The sequence below is a fragment of the Budorcas taxicolor genome, chromosome 10 (assembly GCF_023091745.1).
Source record: "Budorcas taxicolor isolate Tak-1 chromosome 10, Takin1.1, whole genome shotgun sequence".
Classification (NCBI taxonomy): Eukaryota; Metazoa; Chordata; class Mammalia; order Artiodactyla; family Bovidae; genus Budorcas; species Budorcas taxicolor.
The window spans coordinates 59,637,350-59,660,388 of NC_068919.1; the positions used below are offsets into that span (position 1 = coordinate 59,637,350).

The window sequence follows — 23,039 nt, forward strand, 5'->3', positions numbered from 1 at the left end:
CACTTACTTATTTTTTCAAACACAAACAATACAAAAATGTAAAGTAAAAAGTAAAAGTTTGCCCCTCTTCCATTCCCAGAGGTAATATGTATCCTTCAGACATTTTTTCTGAGGATATAAGACTATATATCCTTTTTCTTTAGATCTTTGAAGGTCATCATTCTGTAAGAGTCAGGATGAAAAGTTTCCACACACCAGCTCTCATTCCTGTTCTCTGAAAACCCCAGTAATAATTTCTTCTCTGGAATGCAAAGCCCAAGATACACAGGCCATGAATAGACTGTTCACCTCTCCTTAGAAACAAGTGGTTTAAGCTCAGACAGTACAAAAATATTATGACTGCCCTGAGGCAAGAAGGGAGTGCGTGAGCTGGGATCTAGGTGAGCCATCTGTCAGGTGCTGAATGGAAAGGTTGTCTGAGCGCTGTCACGTTTTTACCACCCCTGATACCTTGAATAAAGGTCTTCAGTGTCCTCTCCCCATCACAGGGTCAGGTATTAGGGTGTGTCTTCTGTTTCGGGTGCCACATCCTGCTGGCCCCGGAAGAGCTTGGATTCATGCCTACTCTTACCACGGGGCCCCCAGGTGGGTCACCTTCTTTCCCACCTGGGAAGACCAAAGGAAGAGGCAGAGGGGGCAGCTGGATGACCTCCTCTCTTTTCAATTTTCCTGTCCCACAAGGCTCACACACAGGTTCCCAGAAATGGACTGCGGCCTCCAGAATAAGCCCTGATTCAGTCTCACTGAATAAGTGAAACTGAGCCAGCCATTTCCCATTAATAAGGCTTAATTTCTTCATCTATTAAATGGAATTAACCATGACTAACCTCATAGAAAGAAAAGATAAATCATCTCTTTCATGATTGTCCTATTCTCATGGGGCTAGGTTTCTTGAGAACAGAGACCGTGTCTTTGCAGACCTACACTTAATACATGATTGAGAGGTAGGGTTAGTTTATACTGACATCAACAAACCAAACTCTTGATCCCTCAGGCCTGGACATTCAGCCACTTTCCGCTTGTTTAGTCAGGTACCTAAACACAGATACTGACAGTCTTTTTATGCACTGTGCCCTCCCTGCTTCTTCACAGCGATGGTTTCTGAGAAATGGGCTGAGTGAGTCAATGGGAAGACCAGGTGCATCTGGGCTTCAGAGTCATTGTGGAAAAAAAAGCAGGCATTGATTTTCTCCCTTCACATTGCCCCGAGTGCCTTCCACCTCACATGCCCGGGGTGGATGGGGAATGTGCTCATTGTCACGAGCATCTCAGACTGTGACTCACGTTTCCCGCAGCATGGCCGGCAGAAGGTGTGCCGTTGCTGACAGACAAGTATGTGAAGCAAAGCAGAGGTTTCAGTGAAGGGGGGTGGTTTGGAAACAACTCCTTGGGCTGCCCTAGAAGGATGGGACTGAGGTGGTTTTCGCCATGAAGTGTGATTAAAAACAAAACCTTACATATATACACAACTATGGATAAAATAGCTAGCTAGTGAGAACCTACTGTATAGCACAGGGAACTTTATTCAGTGCTCTGTGGCGACCTAAATGGGAAGGAAATCCAGAAAAGAGGGGGTAGATGTCTATGTATAGCTGGCTCACTTTACTGCACAGCAGAAGCCAATACAACATTGTAAAGCAACTTCAGTTCAGTTCAGATGCTCAGTCGTGTCCGACTCTTTGCGACCCCATGAACTGCAGCACGCCAGGATAAACTCCAATTAAAAGTGAAGAACAAAGCTTGGAAGATTCCCTCTCTCTCTGTCCTCCTCTCCTCCTCTCCACTAAAAACCGCTTCCCTTGTTAACCGGAATCCCACGGTCGGTGACTCACATCACTGTGAGAACTGCCCCATTTGACACCTTCCCTCACTGAGCTGTTGAGGCTCAGAGCATCTCTGCCCCAGCTTTCACGCTTTGCCTCGTTTCCCCCTCCTGTCAGCTTTATCACTCAGGGTTTTCCCCACGCCTGGAACACCTGGGGAGTCAGGCCTTGTCTCCCCACCTTCCCCTCAAGTCTCTTTCTGAGACCTCAGTTCAGCTATACGCCTTCCTCATCCTCCAGGATGGAGAGAACAAACAGTGAGAAATTCACCTCCCTCTGCTCATTTTAAACTACTGTTGGAGCTGAACAGTAGAAGCCTCTTGCATTCTTTGATCCAGTATTTATTGGGTACCTTCTGTGGCCCAGGCACTGTCCTGGGTGTTGGGAATTCCATGGTGATCATGGTCCTTGCTCTTGTGATGCTTACAGTCAAGGGAATGAAGACAGGTAATAAGCAAGTTAACAAGTAAACTTGATTATTAGTGGCATGATGGCAAATGGGGGGCTGTGATGAAGGGTGCTAGGAAGGGTCTCTGAGGCAGTGACATCTGAATTAAAACCTGAAGGATAAAAAGGAGTCAGTCTTACAGAGCAGTGGGGAGGATCTAGGCAGAGCTGGCAATGGAACAGCTAGTGCAAAGGCCCTGTGTTTGGAAAGAGTTGGCTGTATTTGAAGAATAGAAGCACAGGAGCAGGGTGACAGAGCCAGAAAACACAGGGTTTAGGTGTCAATACTGGAGCTCCCATGAAGAATGTGAGGCACAGGAACCTGGCTGGCAACTGTCTTGACCAGCAAACTCCCCTACACAAGGCTCTAGACAACACTTGGTGCACTGACCTGCTCTTAGGATGCAAAATGTACAGAATTCGCTGAGAAATGCTTGGAGAAATACTCCAGGAGTGTCTGGAGAGGCACCCCCAGCTCCCGCCATCTTTCCACAAGCAGAAGGAGGCTAGAAGGCTTCCAAGGGAAAGCTAAACAGGAAGCAGATCATTTCCAAGGAGCCGACAGATCACTTTCAATCAGACCGCTTGGCTCTCATCGCATTTCCGAGCTCATTCCCAGAGAAAAACACTCTCCCTCATCAACTGAGGCTGGGCTAAGAGGATTACTCCCACTGCCTCACCGGGCAGAGCTACACGGGCGACTACTAAGCCTGCCTCCCTGGGCTTAATGCCTCTCCATGATTCCAGAATCCAGTTTTTAACTCTCAACTTTCTGTTTCCTGGATACCCCACCAGCGTCGTTCAGGGAACAGGTCCCAAATCACCTCATCTTCCCTTCTCCTGGCTTTCTTCTTTCTGTTAATGGAATCACTGTTCCCCCTGCTACCCTGGCTGGAAACGTCTGAGTCATCCTTGACTCATCCTTCTCTCTTATTCTCTAGATCAAATCAACTGCCGGATCGTGTAGTATGTATTTCCGAGATGTCACTTGAATCTGTCCCCTCCTTCCCACCATCCCTCCTCAGGGTGAGCTTTTGTTACTTCTCAAGAGGACCATCCTCACTTACTCCCTTGCTATTGACCCACCTTCCTACTGCTGCTGACATGAGGCTTCTCAAACACAGAGTAATCTGCTTTTGCCACATTAAATATAAATATACTAACTGTCTTTTAGCTTTATGAGCCTCAGTGCCTTTTCCAATACTCTATGTTCAAGCTAGATATACTCCTTCCTTGTGTAGGACATGACTTTTTCTTTCCTTGAATCCTCTGAATACATGAGGTTGCAAAAAGTAGAATTTTCTTACGTTACTAAGCTTTGGTTTATCTGCATTTATATGCTTATTTTATCTCCCTAGAATACTGGATATTTCTGTATTATTTGTCTCACATTTAGTTTTGCTTCCTCTAATATTTGAGCATCCATATGTACCATGCGCTGCTCTTAGAACACCTTAGGAAATGATTAAATAATTAAACTCTCACAACAATTGTATCCCTATGTTGCTAGTGGCAAAACTGAGATGCAGAGAAATTGAGTAACTTGCTGAAGCTCCATAACTAATAACTGGCAAAGTCAGGATTCCAGTTCACACAGGCTGGCCCCAGAGCCCAAGCTCTCATATCCCTGAGCTCACATTTGTCAGGGATGACAGCCGTTTTCCTGATACCATATTAATAGTTTGGATTTAGCTGATGTTTTATAACTGAACTGAAGCTTAAGGTATGTGTCCATTAATGGTCAGAAATATCAATGGTAGGCTGAATGTGCAAATGTGATTTGCTGTCAGGAACTGATTTAGGTGTTTCCCAGGAAAACACCTCTGATGCTGAGAACTATTTTTGTGCCATTTTTCCTACTTGTTCTTCTTCTTCTTTTTTTTTTCTCTTATTCCAGTACATGGGCTGTATTGAAGTGCTGCAATCAATGAGATCACTGGATTTTGGAATGAGAACCCAAGTTACGAGGTAAGAGAACAAAAATCTGACAAGCTTGGAGGGCTATAGTCTAAAGTCACAAGAGTTTCTCCCTGCAGGAGTTCCATGCAAGGCTTCAAAGGCACTGTGGGTTTTTATTCGTAACGCTGGAAGGTAGAACAAAGCCCAGTGACATTGTGAGTGGTTCTGACTCATCATGTGAAGGATTTCTCCATTGTGCAGCAGAGCATCTGCATTTCATATGAGAACTGATAAGATGACGCAGTCAGAGAAATAACTGCTTTCCCAGATACTTCAGTTCAGTTCAGTTCAGTTCAGTCACTCAGTTGTGTCCGACTCTTTGCGACCCCATGAATCACAGCACACCAGGCCTCCCTGTCCATCACCAACTCCCGGAGTTCACTCAGACTCACGTCCATTGAGTCCGTGATGCCATCCAGCCATCTCATCCTCTGTTGTCCCCTTCTCCTCCTGCCCCCAATCCCTCCCAGCATCAGAGTCTTTTCCAATGAGTCAACTCTTCACATGAGGTGGCCAAAGTATTGGAGTTTCAGCTTTAGTATCATTCCTTCCAAAGAACACCCAGGGCTGATCTCCTTTAGAATGGACTGGTTGGATTTCCTCGCAGTCCAAGGGACTCTCAAGAGTCTTCTCCAACACCACAGTTCAAAAGCATTAATTCTTCGGCGCTCGGCTTTCTTCACAGTCCAACTCTCACATCCATACATGACCACTGGAAAAACCATAGCCTTGACTAGATGGACCTTTGTTGGCCACTTACTTAATGTCTCTGCTTTTGAATATGCTATGTAGGTTGGTCATAACTTTTCCTCCAAGGAGAAAGTGTCTTTTAATTTCATGGCTGCAGTCACCATCTGCAGTGATTTTGGAGCCCCCCAAAATAAAGTCTGACACTGCTTCCACTGTTCCCCCATCTATTTCCCATGAAGTGATAGGACCAGATGCCATGATCTTCGTTTTCTGAATGTTGAGCTTTAAGCCAACTTTTTCACTCCCCACTTTCACTTTCATCAAGAGGCTTTTTAGTTCCTCTTCACTTTCTGCCATAAGGGTGGTGTCATCTGAATATATAAGGTTATTGATATTTCTCCCAGCAGTGTTGATTCCAGCTTGTGCTTCTTCCAGCCCAGTGTTTCTCATGATGTACTCTCATAGAAGTTAAATAAGCAGAGTGACAATATACAGCCTTGACATACTCCTTTTCCTATTTGGAACCAGTCTGTTGTTCCATGTCCAGTTCTAACTGTTGCGTCCTGACCTGCATATAGGTTTCTCAAGAGGCAGGTCAGGTGGTCTGGTATTGTCATCTCTTTAAGAATTTTCCACAGTTTATTGTGATCCACACAGTCAAAGGCTTTGGCATAGTCAATAAAGTTTTTATATAGTCAATAGATGTTTTTCTGGAACTCTCTTGCTTTTTCCATGATCCAGCAGATGCTGGCAATTTAATCTCTGGTTCCTCTGCCTTTTCTAAAACCAGCTTGAACATCAGGAAGTTCACAGTTCATGTATTGCTGAAGCCTGGCTTGGAGAATTTTGAGCATTACTTTACTAGCATGTGAGATGAGTGCAATTGTGTGGTAGTTTGAGCATTCTTTGGCATTGCCTTTCTTTGGGATTGGAATGAAAACTGAGCTTTTCCAGTCCTGTGGCCACTGCTGAGTTTTCCAAATTTGCTGGCATATTGAGTGCAGCATTTTCACAGCATCATCTTTCAGGATTTGAAATAGCTCAGCTGGAATGCCATCACCTCCACTAGCTTTGTTTGTAGTGATGCTTTCTAAGGCCCACTTGACTTCACGTTCCAGGATGTCTGGCTCTAGGTGAGTGATCACACCATTGTGATTATCTGGGTCATGAAGATCATTTTTGTACAGTTCTTCTGTGTATTCTTGCCACCTCTTCTTAATATCTTCTGCTTCTGTTAGGTCCATACCATTTCTGTCTTTTATCGAGCCCATCTTTGCATGAAATGTTCCCTTGGTATCTCTAATTTTCTTGAAGAGATCTCTAGTCTTTCCCATTCTGTTGTTTTCTTCTATTTCTTTGCATGAATCGCTGAGTATCCCAGATACTAGAAGTATTTAAAATAATATCTAGAAATAGGACATTACAGGATCTCAGACCTGTTGAAGAAGTCTCTGAAAGTAACAGGAAAAAACTTCTCAAATCAGAAAGCCCAAGCACGTCCCATTTATGGCATCCCTGACACAAGAAGCTGTCTACTCCTTGGCTGCATCTCTCTCCTCCACGTATAGTGAACTGGATGGAAGAGTTGAACCAGTAGAGCCTTACCCAGAGTAGCCCCTGGAAGTTTAGGGAAAGAACCAGAGTTATTATTACCCAGAGTGCAAGCCAGAAGCAGAAGCACAAGGTATGGTTCTTTAAGGCCACATTCAAAGCAGGCATGGAAAGGGGAGTGCTGAGTGCTGAGACTGGTAACTGGGAAAATCATGAGGTGAGGGGCCTGAAGTGAGAAGACTGGATTGATATGAATCAGTATGGTTCAGAATGAAGACTTGGGCATCCGTGGTGTGTGGTGCCAGTGTGCACTCCTCAGTGCCTGTCTGCTTCCATGGTTGCTGGTCACCATTTCCATTATAAAGAGAGGATAACTTTTCCTGATGCTCATCCCATGGAATTTGAGGCCTGGAAAAATAGTCCTCTTAACCAAAAGATTTGGGGAAAGGAATCATATGCTCTTTAGGAGAGTCACAGTATTAAAGACCCTGAGAAGTCCTGTGCTATAGTTTAAAAAGTGTTAACGTCATCAAGATTCTCTAAATTTATTTGGCCCCATAATTCTTTTTTTATGTAACATAAATAAACACTCCATGTATCTTTGGGGTTCCATGAAATGAACTTTAAGAAAGGCTGTTGTAGACTTGTTTACAATGCATTCAAATCTATCTTTCCAAACTTCTCACTGATCTTTGGGACTCCCTCAGGAATTAAGCAGATGAAGTCTGATTCTTCCGCATTCATCCACCCTTGTATTCTTGGTGCCTATTTCAGTTCTCGGCACCTGGAAGAGGCTCAATGGATATTTATGGAGTAAATGCATGGCTCTACCTGACTGCTTTCCAGGATTTGGAAATGGCTATATTTTCCCTTTTCTTTTACAGCATCAGACCCTTCAACTATCCTTTAAGTAAGGATATCCTTTAAGTAAGAGGTTTCTAGATCACTTCCTACCCTTTTAACCCTAATTTTTCAGGTTTTATTTCATTCTGATGATGCTTAACCTGGAGAAAACCCTTCCTCCAATCCTGAGGAAGTTACAGATGGGAGGGAGAGTGTCACTACCCCAGAAGCTTGGTCTAGGGGCACAGTATGGAGGAATGCCACTGTCCATGCCTGAGGATGACTGTTTTTCTGTTCTTTCCCTCATCCATTCATTCATTGCCTTATTCTCCTTCACTCATGTATTTATGGAGTGTTCATTAAGTGCCAAAAACTTTTCAAGAATTAAGGACACAGGCACCTCTGATCTTTTAGAACTTACATCATAGCTGGAGAAACAAACTATGGCAAGTAAGCAAATAAATATACAATATACTTTCAGGCAGTAATTAGTGCCATTACTATAATAATGAAGCAGGGTAAGAGGATACGGATGTGTGGGGTAGGCTTTTAATTTCTTTTTCTAGTTATAAATATACTGTATATTTATCTATAACACTTAGAAAATACATACAAATATGAAAAAGAAAATCACTCATAATCTCACCTGGAAATAATGTCTACTAGCATTTACTGCTTTGGAATACCCTTCTGATCTTTTCTTTCTTACATGAGCTTACAGTGATTTTTGCAGACAATCTGAAGAATATTTGATTCTATTTATCCTATGTTGACCATTTTTCCTGTTGCTAAATATTCACAAGCATTTTTAAATCGTGGTAAAATATGTATAACGTAAAATTTATGACTTTAACCATTTTTAACTATACAGTTGAGTGGTATTAAGTAAGTTCATGTTGTTGTGCAACCGTCACCATCCTTCTCTAGAAGTTTTTCATCTTCTCAAATTGCAACTTTGTGGATTAGATAATAACCCTTCCTTCTCTCCTCCCCCAGCCCTGGCAGCCACAGTTCTACTTTCTGTCTCTGTGAATACGGCTGCTATGGGTACCTCAGATAGATATATAGAGTTATATAGTATTTGTCCTTTTGTGACTGGTTTATTTCACATAGCTTAATGGCTTCAAGGTTGAGAACTAGGTCAAACAATATAAATATTCTGAAGGCTTTAGACACGGATTGCTAGGTTGTTCTGCAGAAGAATTGTAATAGTTGGTATCCTTCCTCCCTGTCATGTATCTGTTTTTTTGTTGCTATCTTTTATTTTTATTGTATTTAAAATTTTTTAAAATTTTATATTGGAGTATAGTTGACTAACAATGTTGTGTTGGTTTCGGGTGTACAGCCAAGTGATTTAGTTATATCTATTCTTTTTCAGATCTTTTCCCTATATCATTTATTATAGAGTACTGAGGAGAGTTCTCTGTTGATTATTTTATATATACCAGTGTGTGTATGTTAATCCCAACCTCCTAATTTCTATCTTTAAAAAATATTTATGAATTTGTAAGTCTATATTTTCCTATTGTTTAATAAATGGCAAAAGACTATTTTTTTCTCTGCCATGAAGATTCAGTTTATGAATAATATATAGATCCAAGGGAAGGTGGCTGGCATAGTATCTGGATATTGTTTCTTGTAGATGTGTCGATAATTCCTTGTAGATTCTGGCATTGTAGATTGTGTTTTGGGCAGATTTGTGGAAGCTTGAGAGTGAATCACTTTCCATAAAGCCTTTAGTTTCCAACCTACTTCACAAATATTTACTCTTTCCTTCTCTCAATTTTTCTTTGTCTCCTCTCCTTTCTTCTTTCAACTTACATATATTTTCACATTCAGCCACTATTAAAGTTGCTTTATTATCAATTGTTTTGGATGTTATTAATATATAACTGTTGAATCAGGTTCAAATTGTTTAAAATTTCAATGTCACATAGTCACTGAGTTTCATTTAGCTCAGAATCCTACTTAATCTAAGAAAAAAAGTTCAATGGACCAGGTAGAATTCTAAAAGAAAGAACTTCATTTTGTGTGACCTCAGCTGTGTGTGTGTGCTTAGTTGCTCAGTCATGTCCAACTCTTTGCGACCCCATGGACTGCACCCCACCAGGCTCCTCTGTCCATGGACTTTTCCAGGCAAGAATACTGGTGTGGGTTGCCATTCTCTTCCAGGGTGTCTTCCCCACCCAAGGATAGAACCCTGGTTTCCTCCATTGCAGGCAGATTCTTTCCTGCCTGAACCATGCCCACAGTTATCTCCCGACATTTACCATCAAGCAGAAGATTAATCAGGTGTGGATGCTGATAAACTGGTGTAGCTAATTGCTGCTCTGGATACAAACAGATGTATTCAGTCTGATACCCTGTCCATGTTAATTCATCTTCCCATCTCTGTACTAGCTGGTACACTGTTCCAGTTAATAGAGAGACAGCAGTATGAAGTTCTGGACAATAAACGAGGATCCATGGTTAACAAACAACATTTGGGTCAGCAGTTGAAATGGAAGAGAAAAATGGAGTCAATTCTTATCATTATGAGGAATCTTTCTACCAATTGTTTGGGGGTTGAATTCACAGGACCTCTGGAACGTAGAAAATACTCACAGAAGAGAAAAAGAGAAAGAAAGACAAGGAGGCCATATATTGTGTTGGCAGTTCCGGAATATACTCTTTTCAAGGCTCTTAGCAGGCTTCTCTGACTGCCGATTTAGTCACTGGGGAGCCCTTCCAATGGCTTTTACTATTGTTCCTCCACAAATTTTCACCCAGACATTTAACCACTTGACTGATTTAGGACCAGATCTTAATTTTTAATAATCTAGTGGTTATGCAAAAGGGCAAAGGAGGAGGTTGTTCCTAAGAGAAAAGAGAAACAAGATGATTAGGAAGACAAAGACTCACAGTGATAGTTGCCTTCAAGATGTCTGGAAAACAATGTCAAAAGGAAATAAGAGAAGGGGAAAATGAAAACCTTACTAAGGATGACATAGTCATTCCTCTCTTTAATAAAAACATTCTCATCATAATTTTTATTTTAGGGGGAGGGATTCAAAATTTTGTTAGGATTATCTCATTTAATCTCCAGTAAAAACTCTCATTCTAGGACCTTCCCAGTGGTCCAGTGGCTAGGACTCTACGCTTTGACTGAAGAGGACTTGGGTTCAATCCCTGGTCTGGGAACTAAGATCCCATCTGCCACATGGTATAGCTTGCTGCCCCCTCCACCAAAAAAAAAAAAAAAAAGAAACACCCAACCAAAAAACCTTTCATTCTGCTAATGAGGAAATGAAACTTAGATTAAGTAAATTGCCCAAAGTCATACAGTGAATAGGCACAAAGGTGGAACTTTAGCCTAGCACTAGAAACTTTGTTCTTTCCTGCTATTTTAATATGTCATGATAGTTACATGGTATTTTCCCCTTTAATTTACTTATTGTAGAGAAGTTCATTAATAGATTTTATAATATGGAACAATCGTTGAATTCCTGCTATAAACTCTTCTTAATTTTCATACCATCGTAGGTAGTAGTTACAAACACACTGTTAATATTTTATTTCAAATTTTTGCATCCTTGTAATAAGTGAGTTTTCTTTTTGAACTATACTCACGAAGTTTTGGTTTCAGGAATAGGTTAGAGTCATAAGAATGATTTCAGAACGTGTCCATATTTTCTGTGTATACAGCACTTTAAACAATATTGGAATTATCCACTACTTAAAAAGTCTTTGGTACTAGCCCAAACAACTCTCTGGACCTGTTAGAGTTTTATCTCCATTGTCAAATCTTCTTTTTTTTTATTAGTCTTTTCAAATTTTTATCCTTTGGTAAAATAATTGGATAATTTTACCTTAAAAGTTGGGTATTTTACTTAGATTTTTCAAATTTATCACAAAATGTTGGCCACAGTATTTGTATCTAATTTTTAAATAGCCTCTATATATGTGATTATGCTTTCTTCTATATTTCTAATCTGTGTGTGATCTTTTTAAATCAGATTTGCCAAAGGTTTGTTTATACTATTGCTCTTTTGAAAGAACCAGGTTTGGTTTTATTACTCAAATCTACTTGATTTTTTGTTTTCTAATTCATTTATTTCCCCTCTAGCTTTAGTGTATCTTTCCTCCTTTTTAAGTCTATTTTATGCTGTTCTTTCTTTAATTCTTAAGATTATTCTTTCATAATTTCTTATTTTTATTTTTTATCCAGTTTTACTAAGATATAATTGACATATTACACTGTGTAAGTTTAAGATGTACAACAAAATGATTTGACTTATATATATATCATGAAATAATTGTCAATAAATTTAGTGAATACCATCATCTCATATAAATACAAGGTTGATTAAAGAAACAGAAACAACTTCCATCTATAATGTATGACAGTGTTATTTATCATATTGTACATTACTTCCCAAGTACTTATTTATTAACTGAAAGTTTATACCTTTTGACTGCCTTCATCCAATCCTCCTTTCCTCCACTGCTGCTGCTGCTGCTGCTGCTGCTAAGTTGCTTCAGTTGTGCCTGACTCTATGCGACCCCATAGACGGCCGCCCACCAGGCTCCCCCGTCCAGGCAAGAGTACTGGAGTGGGGTGCCATTGCCTTCTCCATTCCTCCACTTCTGGCCTTCGGTAATCACAAATCTGATTTTTTTTAATGAGTTTTTGTTTGTTTTGGCCGTATAATTGACCTACAACATTATGTTAATTCCTGGTGTATACCAGGATAACATAGTGTCGTATAAGATAGTGGTTTGGTATTTCTATACATTTCAAAATGATCACCGTGATAAGTCTAATGACCATTTATCGTGATTTTTAAAACAAAGATAAAACTAAACAAAAAAGCCTAATTTGATCTGAAGCACATAGACACACAAAAAATTATCTCACAAAAACCTAAAGCTCACTCCCTCCCTTGTGTAAGCATTCACATCATGCAAAGAAGAAAAAAAATCTTCCCTCTTCCACTAAGGATGCCTTCTTCTTTGTGTCTAGGTGAGAACCTGCCTCTGATATGGAGAAAGGAATAAATTATACATCAGGGTAAACCCAATAAGTGAATCTGGTGGAACAGGGCTTGGTTTTCAACCCTGAAGATCAGAACTTCGTAGGAAACATGGAGGGACTATTTAGTTCATCCCCACGGGACATAATTTATCCCAAGGGCAGGGCACACTGTTGGTGGGAGGGCCCTCTAGATCATTGTCTTACTACATTGTCCTCCTGTATTTATTGCTTTACATATGTAACTCATACTTGGCAACAAATTCAGCCAGGCTAAGTACAAAGCACCCAGCACAGGATCTGTCCATGCCAGGCTCCAGGAGAGCTGGGAAACAGTGGTTCGTGGTGGGTTTTTGCCTCATTCCTGTGATGGCCACCCCTGGGGGAAAGAAAAGGAGGTGTTAGAGGATGGGGTGGTGAGTGCTTCCTTTTGGGGTCCTGTCTTCTATTCATTTTCCCTAGCTGATCATAAGGGGTTTATTTATCTGCCACATTCCATTCCATGGGCTAGAAGACCCAGAGTAGTATTTTTTGAAACTACTGTCAACAGTAAGCAGGCTATAATGAGTGATTGGTACTAAGTAAAGCAGCAAGGAAGTAGAGATCATAATTCAGAGGATGTTGTAATTGGACTAATTTCCTGTTTGTAATGTTATTGCTCCTGAGCACTGATTCTGCAAATTTAATTCATTGTTTTAAAATGTTGATTCTTTGGCTTCAGCAGGACATTAAAGGCACTTTTTCAGAGATAAATGCATACTTGTGTGTGTGTGTGTGTGTGAGCAACCATTACATGCAAAGCAGAGCCAAAATGCAGCTGAAATGAACATTTACCTGTGCATGAGGTTTGTAAGCAATGTCAATGTCCGGAGGGAGAGTATTCTGTAGAGGTCAAATATCTGCATGCTGGGTGGCTAAACTGAGATATCTGTTTGTTTGAAGACAGGATGGCATTTATTTAATTTTCCTGAGGAATGTATGAATGAGATTGATTATAGCCATGCATGGATAAGCATGTGTATGTCTGTGTAAAATTTGGAGTTATTTCCAGCATCTGGTGAATGAGGAGTGGAACTGCAGCCCACATGGCACTCAAAGTAAAGACTCCAGAGCGGGGATAAAGAGTTTATTAATTTGCCAGACCAGGGGACACCTCTCAGTGAAGACATTTACTGAGAACAGTGGCAAGGAGAAAAACATCAAGAGTGTTAAAGTTTTAGTTCATAGTGGTCATGCTAAGAATTAATACTTAGGAACAGAATGTACATGGTTGGATAAAGCAAGTTTCATTTTCATTGGTCAGAAAGGAATGTGAAAACCTCAGCAAGGGTCTGGGTTCCCAGGGTCAAGATTTATGACCTTTATCAGCTGGTGAGACCAGTTACAATGACACATGACAGTCAAATCCTCCTTGGCAGGCGCTGATGTAAGTGGAAGTACTTCCTCTCACATGGGTGTAGACATCAGGAAACCCTTGTGGAGGTTTCATGTGGTGTGAATGTGTGGATAACGACAGCTTCTGCTACTTTCAAGCTGTGCTGACTTGGTTCCTCACAGCCTCTTTAGGACTGAGATCTCGCTTCTCAGATATCTGAGATGAAATAGCCAATTACATCCCTTTCAGAAGTCTTCAAAGATACAGTAATTTAAAAAAATGTTTGCAAGCAATTGAGAAGGATTCTGATAGGATGACAGACTCAAATACACAGAGAGAGGGTGTGGAAGTCAAGGGCTCCTTTTGCTCACAGTCATTAGCACAATGTCACATGCAGGTGCAATTTGAGCACAAGTAGGACCAAGAAATACAGTTACTAAGGCAACCCACAGAATGGAGTGGAAGAATATTTTTTAAATCAGATCTCTGATAGGGAATTAATATTCAGAATATATAAAGAACTCCTACAATTCAACAGTAGGAAACCAAACAGCCCTATTAAAAACTGGGCAAAGGACTTGAATAGACATTTCTCTAAAGAAGACACACGAATAGACAATAAGCATGTGAAAAGATGCTTAACACCACTAATCATTAGGGAAATGTAATAAAAGCCACCATGAAATAGTACTTCACACTCATTAGAATGGCTGTTATTTAGAAGGAAACCCCAAAACAACAACAAAAAACCCAGAAATTAAATGTTGACAAGGTTGTTAGAAATTGGAACTCTTGTGCATTGCTGGTGGCAATGTAAAATGATGCAGCTGCTGTGGAAAACAATACGGCAGTTCCTAAAAAATTAAAAATAAAATCACCTTATGATCGCAATTCCACTTCTGTGTATATATTTAAAAGTATTGAAAGCAGGTACTCAGATGTTTGTACACCTATGCTCATAGCAGCATTATTCACAAACTCATAAGATGAAAGCAACCCAAGTATCCATTGATGGATGAATGGATAAACAAAGCATGATATATAACATGGTATATACATCCAGAAGGAAATCCTGCTGGTTTTGATGACCTGGGTGCAACTGGAGGGCATTATGCTAAGTGAAATAAGTCAGACAGAGAAAGATGAATACTGCATGATATCACTTATGTGTGTAATCTTTTTATAAAAAGTCCAACTCATAGCAACAGAGAGTAGAATGGTGGTTACCAAAGGACGGGGCATCGCGGGGCTGGGAAATGGGGAGCTGTTGGTTAAAGAGAACAAGCTTTTGTTTTAAGATGGTTAAGGCCTTTATGATCGAACGTATAGCATAGTGATTATAGCATACTAATGCAGTGACTAATACTGCATTGTATAATACAATTTAAATTTGCTAACAGAGTAGATTTTAAGCAATCTCACCAAAAAACGAGGTAAGTATGTGAGCTGATGGATGTGCTCATTAACTTGATTGTGGGAATTCTTTCACCATATACACTGCTATCAAACTATCACTTTATATACTTTAAATATATTATGATTTTGTCAATTGTATCTCAATAAAGCTGCAAAAAAGTAAATGTTTATGCATGCTACAGCATGAATAAACCTTGTGTTAGTCCATTCAGGCTTCTGTAACAAAATACTGCAGATAGGGTAGCTTATAAACAACAGATGTTTATTTCTAACAGCTCTGGAGATTGGATGTCTGAGATCAAGGTGCCAGCATGGTGGGGTGAGGGCCTTTTTCTGGATGGCAGAATGATCATATCCTTCCTTGCAGAAGGGCCTAGGGAGTTCTGTGGTACCTCTTTTATAAGAGCATTAACCTCCATCATGAGGGCCCCACCCTCATGACCTAGTTGATTCCCAAAGGCCCCAATTACTAGTACTATCACCTTTGGGTGTTAGGGTTTCAACATAGAAATTTTGTGGAGATAGAAACATTCAGCCCACTGCAAAGCGTGAGCATATTGTGCTAAGGAAAAATACAAAAAGACAAAGACAAAAAAGTAGTCTGATTTCCCTTGTATGAAGTGCCTAGAGTAGTCAGATCTAGAGATAGAAAGTAGATTGGTAGTTGCCAGGGGTTAGAGGGGAAGGTATTAGTGCTTCATGGGGACAGAGTTTTAGTTTGGGAAGGTGAAAAAACTCTAGAGATGAGTGGTGCTGATGATTGCATGACAGTGTGAATGTACTTAATGCCACTGAACTATACACTTAAAAACTGTTAAAATGGTAAATTTTATGGATGTGTACTATAGATGCATTTTACAACAATTTTTAAAAAGCGCTGGTTACTAGATGAGTTATATTTTTGAAGTATTCAAGGTTATCTAAGTTTGTTTTTCTGAAAGTGTGCAAAGCCAGTAAGAGAAGGACAGCTGAAGTGTCAAAGCCTGTTTCCAGCAGGTCCCACAGCTGAGATAATTTGGGGAAGAGTGCATGTAGTCTGTTCTAATTTCTTGAAGCCCAACCAGAAACTATGCTGGCCAAGAGGGCTGCTGCAGGACAGGAGGTGAAAGTAGTTAACAGTAGCTGATATTTGTTTCACTTGCCTTGCTCTCTTATGAAGCACATGATCACCCTGAGAGGAAGGTACTGTAATTCCCCATTTTGAGCAGGGGATGCTGAGGCTCAGAGAAGTCTTTGTGACCATTCCCAGACCACACAGCTATTTTCCTGAGGTGAAACCCAGGAACCCTTACACCAAATCCTGTCCCTATAGCATTTAATGTTTTCTAGTGAATTGCTTTGTTTGCAGCTAAGAAACTGCTCTTGTAGCTGTGGATAGACTAAGATGATGGGGGACAGTGCAGGCAGTAAGTGCAGGCCTGGCTCATCTTTTAAAAATCACTTCTAAGTGAGGAAACAACTCAGCTATGACCATCTCCGTCACTAATGTCAGGCCTCTGGGACATCTGATTCCTAACATTCTTTTTCACTATATTTTTCTGATTATAAAAACTAAAATTGGCTTATTGTAGGAATTGAGAAATAGGCTGAAATTAAAGAAAAAATAAACAAATTGCTGGAAGTAACTAGTAGTGGCAGTTTGGTGTAAGATTTTTTCAGTCATGTGTTTGAAAGCTAAGGTGAGATTAGATAGTGTGTATTAATTTGTAACATGCTTTTATCATCTAATGTACACATTTTCTAGGTCATTATTTGTGAATAGTACTTGCTTTGACCTGAGCTTTAAGGTGTAAGAAATAATTTTAAGTACATCTCCTTGCCATGGGTGTATTTATTAAGAGTCTTTGGCTTTAAGTAGCAGAAAGTAACTCTGCCTAGGTAAGCCAAAAGGGGAATTTCCTGAAAGGATATTGAGGGAGCTCCTGGAATCTGAGAAGTGAACAATCAAACAGGTAAGAAGGATAGAGTCAGGACTGCTGAGGCATCAGCAGCAGGGCTGCAGGGATTCCCCACCTCTGGTTTTCTTAATTCCAAATGTCAAATTCCCAGGTAGAATGGTGACTGGGGCCCAGTGCTGGGCCAGTCAGCCTTGGCCAGGACAGAGTTGCATTGCGGTAATGCGATAGTTCTGTAACACGCGAATATGGTGCTTGTGCACGTGCTAAGTTGCTTCAGTCGTGTCCAACTCTGTGCGACCCTATAGACTGCAACCTGCCTGGCCTCTCTGTCCATGGAATTCTCCAAGCAAGAATACGGAGTGGATGGCCATGCCCTTCTCCAGCTCTCGTATATTGGGAAGGGCAATTACTGGGAGGAGGAAAAAGTAGCTTGTAAAATGGCAGTAGTAAATGCAGTGAAAAATAGATTCCTACCTCAAAGGGAAAAGAAGACAATAGATTAATTTCTTTGAATACCTTAAAAAAAAAAAGATTGGGCATATTTAAATCATCCCCCAAATGCTCCACTAAAATTTAAGGAATTGTTAATCAAAATGTTGTTATTAATTTTTGAACATAATTCAATTGACCTGTATATCGATGCAGTGTTCGTGTACTTCAAGAAACACTGAGGCTACACGTGTAGGTGTTGTGTATTTTACGCAGTTTTTGTGGGATACAGGGCATTATTCTAGCGTTTTAGGTATTTGTAGAGGTTTATAAAATGGTGATTAGTTTTGTTAATTCTCTTTGCAGTATCTATATTTGATATGTTGAGAAATCCTTTGTCAGGAATGAAACTTCCAATTATAATGCTTTTTCCATGGAAAATATGATCCACTTTATGAAATTGTTTCTAAAAATATGTTGCAGCTGAAATCAGAACCTGCTAATTTATCCATATGAATCTACAGAAACTTACAGAGGTGCATATATTATCCTATGAACACATATGCACTCTTCCTCTAACAGGCAGTATACACACTTTCACTGATCTAAGCTATCTGTCCATATCTAAGTATGGATTTTAGTGGATGGCCTCAAGTGTTTGAGGAGAAACAGATTAATTTAGAGCTTAAAATGCATGAATGTTAAAGTGTATGCATTTGGGGACGACCTCAGTATTTTTAGCTTCAATTGCTGAATGAAATAACTTTGTCCGGTGATTTTTTTTTTCCCTCAAGCCTTCTTTACTGTGCAGAGCCAGTTGAGAATGTATTCTGGTATCTCCCTTTTTGTCCCTTTTTGGTTTCCTTTAAAAGTCAGTACTGAATGTTTGTAATACCCCAAGCATATTCCAGTATATTCTGTGCAAATGTCTCTAAGACCAAGAAACTGGGTTTCTAATTTTGATTTTGATGGATACACTGGTCATTTCCTGGTCTGAATCATTTAACAATGCAAGTAGAATAGGCCTTTGTACCATTGCTCCTAGAAACACCAGTACTGCGGGTACATAGGAGCCTCCTGAGAAAGCTTAGCGTGGGCCTCAGAGTGTGTCTGGCTAAGAAGGGATTGAGTCCCTATCCTTTTTCAGTGGGGCAGTCAATCACAAGGGCTCCATCATCCATCATCTTTGGGCCTTGAAGTTCTCCCTGGAAGCCTAGTGTATGGAATTTAGCCTGGATTCAAGATACCATATATCCAGAAAAATCAAAGATGCAGTTGCTTTTAGGAAGTGAGTTAGATGGAAAACACTAAAAATTCATTAAAAAGTAATCTCAGCCTGACTTTTCTTTGATAAAAAGAGGCTTTGTGCTCAAAGGAAATGCTAGATAGTTGGCAGTGTCTCCACCTGCCAGTCAGATATGTTCCATTTCTTATCAGGATTCTCCGTAGGAAAACTGTGAAATGCCTAATGGAACAAATGCGGGTTCTGACCCATTTACTTAAACATGAGTTGGAGCTTATGAGAGCTGTACCTCCTCTAGGGAAATGTGAGTTTGCATGCATGTTTGAACAAAAAAGGATATTTCACTATTAGCTCTGACAATGCAGATTTTTAAAAAGAGAGGATATCTTCTAGTTAAGTGTTTATGCCAAAATAAAGGAGCATCATTCTGGCAGCAGCTCATTAGCAGGACTTATGGATCTAGAAACAGATGCTGAGATGGAGAGCTTAAATGCAAAAGGTATGCTGGGGGAATTCTTAAGATCAACACATAGGGGAGTGAGGGTTGCAGGTCCGGACATGGCGGCAGTGTTGAATAGTGATGCCATCTCAACAAAGCCCTCAGCATATCTCCTGGGTGCAGAGACCAGGCCTTTGAACACTGTATTGATTTGTCATGTCATGTCATGTCATTTGTCATACCTCTTGGGAGGGACATGTTTATGGGCAAGGTAACTAAAGGAGAAGACAAGTTCTGAGGAAGGAACTCGGCTGTGAGACATGAGCAGTGAACATTCCCAAAACCAGGGTAATGGGTACTTCTATTCTGAAGGAGGATCTGGGTTATACAAGGGGACAAGGATCATACTTTGTTTCAGCGCCATGGAGCTGTCTAAACATTTACACACTGAACATTCAGGATGTCCAGGGCAGCCCACTAGGTGCCATGGAGGCATCTAAGGAAAATCAAGTAGGCATTCTGCCTTTATAGAAACTTGCTGTATGTATAAGACATAATTGGGGCTCTTCTACAACATGTTTTCTGTATAATTCCAGTTATAACCAGGGAGTATGCTGTTGGGTACTAGACATTGTAAAAAACAGTTTAGAACCAGTTCTCAAAGCAGATAGACATTTTAAGGATAAAGCAATAATTATGGAAAACATTTTTTGAGGCATTGTTCAAAGCACTATCATTATTCCCACTTTATAAATTTAAGAAACTGAGACATAGAAAGCTTTAAAAACGTGCTCAATGTCACAGAGATTATAGGAGACTGTTAAATTTTGAATTCTGGCTGTTGATTGCAGAGCCCACTCAACCAGCCTTTTTTTTTAAAATTATCATAGAAGAATTATAGATAAATTAGAACCCTCCACTTTTCCCCTGTTAACATTTATAGTAATTTTGCACGTTTGTTTATGTATCTCCCCCAAGCACTTTGTTCTGTATCATGCACAAGATATCATGTCACTTAATGAAACTTAGTTGATATAAAAAGAAGAAGGATTTCGGTTCCCTTCTCCTTTCATTGAATGCTGGTAGGAGAGACAAAGAATGGAAGGTCATAATTAAGAGTATGTAAAAGCAGTTCCATAACCCTTATGTTTATATAGTAGAAAACTCATCTCTTATAAGACCCAGCTTCCTGTACCAACATACTGAGCAAGACCAAGGCCAAGTACTTGTAAACAATCTGTCTGTGATGATTAAAAGGTTGTGTTTTAATAGGTTTTTTGCTGCATACAAGCTAATGGCCGATTGTGATCCCATGGCCTCTTACATTCATTTCTGGTTAGCTCCAGAAGAAGGCTCAGCAAACCACCTGCTACCTGACTTTGATTTTGCCATATTTTGAGCCAAGAATGGTTTTTGACTTTTTAAAAATGATTGGGGGTGAGGGATCAAAAGAAGAATATTTTGTGACCTGTGAAAGTTATATGGAATTCACATTTGTGTCTGTAAGTGTTTTTGGCACTCAAGCGTGCCCATTCACTTACATGTTGTCGGTGGCTGCTTTTTCAGCTGCAACTGCAGAGTTGTGTTGTTGTGACCGTCTATATGGCTCACAAAGCCTAGCAGTTTTTATTCTCTGGCCCTGGACTGAAAAAGGCATGGTGTTTACTGCTATGAAGAGGTTCTCAATCTGACTCAGCTCTATTGGAAACACTTGAGGGAGCTTTTAAAACTCCCAATCCTCAAGTCCACCCTCACCCACTAAATCAGAATGTCTGGAGATGAGACCCAGTCATCAGGATTTGTTAAAGCTCCCCGGTGTTTTCCCAGTGTGCAGCAACAGTTGCAAACCACTGCCTAGAACATGAATACATTTCGAGGGGCAGATGGTCTAGACCTCTCAACATCCAGGCTGCCAGATATGGGAGAAAATGCAGGTCACTTATCACCACCCATGTCTGCAGGGGATCATGGGAACAAAGATATTCAGGGTCTTCAGATACCCTCTGATGAAAGCCTTTCCCTTGAGAAGAGCAGAGATAAAGAGGACAGAGGGGAGAGGAGAAGATTATACTAAATATCTATCCTAGCACATTGACTGACTAAATTGAATACAGATTTCCCCCCAAATGGAACATAATTAAATGCGTAGCCTTCCCCACCATAGCTGCCTGGAGCAAGTGACCTAATTCCTTAATGTCCACTAATGCAGCCATCTGGGTGAAGCTGTAGAGCGCAGAACCAGGCACCCTGTGCAGTGTGCTCAAGAAGAAGGTCTAGTCTACTGTGTGGTCCTTGAGCTGATCTGCTTTAGAATGACCTGGGAGGCTGTTAACCTGCAGACCTGTAAAATCAAAATCCCAAGAACAGTCCCAGGAATCTGCATTTTTAATCAGCAAGCCAGTTAATTCTTAAGAACTTGGAAGTTTGATCACCACTTATCTAAATGGTTATCTCATTGAACTCTTAGCTGATACGCAGGCCAAAGTTGTCCCACCAGTGGACCCAACTGGCTAGGCCAGTTACTGATTCCTTCTAGAGGCACACACCACATTTTTGAAAAATGGACTTAACAGATAAAATCTATAGTATGTATACCAAATAGCCCATAAAACACTGAGAGTTATTTTTTTAAACAGTGGTGGGAGTTGTACATTCATATTTACCCATTACTGTCTTGGTCAACATTATAGATACCTTTATGGCAAACTGTATGAAGTATCTTAAATGGCACCAAATTTTTCTTTTATGAAGATAGGCCTATTTTTGGAAGGAGGTAAGCATCATTTGGAATGAAATATGATGATTAAAGGTGGGTGATTATATTGAATCTGTTTTGTTTTTTCAAAATTCATTAAAAAAATTCTTAAGTGACCACACTATATGATCAGTATACTTTTTAACCTCAAAAGACATGCCTTAATAATAATTTAGAATATTTTGTCTACAACAGAATGGTTTTAGTTTATTCCAAAGTAAAGGAGGACAGTCTTTTGGATTTACCAATTCCAGTGTGTTTTGTGTGAAAACAACCCCATATCTCATTTTGTATTTGAAGGTGTATAAGCCACGTTGCATTTTGAAACGTGTGATTGTTTTACGAGAAATCATTGTGGGGATAGGAGAAGATCAGGACTTCATTTCTGTTTAGTGAGGGGAGACTTGCAGGGGAGGTGCCACTGTGGAGATGAAATGGTCTTTCAACTTCATTAAAGTACAATTCATGGCTTAACCTTTGCATCAGAGCCAAAGGGCGGAATCACAGAATAGACAGAACAACCTGTGTTCTGTGGTGGCTTGGGCTGGGTAGAATTGCAAATGTACTTTATAATCAGATTTTGAATAGAATTCAGGTTGAACAGAGTGGTGAGATAAGTCCATGTGAGAGTAAATGCTGTGGGCATTCCTAAAAGGTTTGATTTGACCATCCTGGGATCCAAAGTGCCTGTTTTCAAAATGAAAGGATATATTTTACAGGCAGCATCGATCGTCCCAGAGTACGTGGGCAATGCTCTTGATAATAACACAAAGGGAGTTTGAAGTTTTCCATTTTCTGCTGGTCTAGGGCCATTGACTGCACTCATTGTGTGCTTATCGCCTTGGAGGCAGGCTCATGTTCTGAAGTGTCTTGTCTGAGGCTTGCATATATTCTTGGAGGTCTTTAATTTCACCAAGCTGAACAGAATTGTCCATATAGATCACTGAGCTTTGATGTTCTGAAGGTTAAGATTTCAAAAAAGCAGGTACTAGTTTCCGTAGAACAATTGGAACAACATAAAACTAACATGATGTGGAGTCTGAATTACAATCCTCACATTCATCAATAGGAAGGCAGTTTGAGACATTCAGGTGACAACTTGTCCCTGCACATTATTAACTGATTCATTTAAATATTCATGTTGGAAATGAAAAGTAAGG

General features: G+C 40.2%; 1 protein-coding gene across 1 annotated transcript in view; it reads left to right on the plus strand.

Moving 5' to 3' along the window:
- SHC4 (SHC adaptor protein 4) overlaps positions 1-23,039 on the plus strand; it is a 129,180-nt gene that overhangs the window by 43,390 nt on the left and 62,751 nt on the right. Inside the window, exon 2 of the mRNA XM_052646541.1 lies at positions 4,168-4,238. Within this exon, the coding sequence (XP_052502501.1) occupies positions 4,168-4,238 (71 nt within the window). The remainder of the gene's footprint in view (positions 1-4,167; positions 4,239-23,039) is intronic.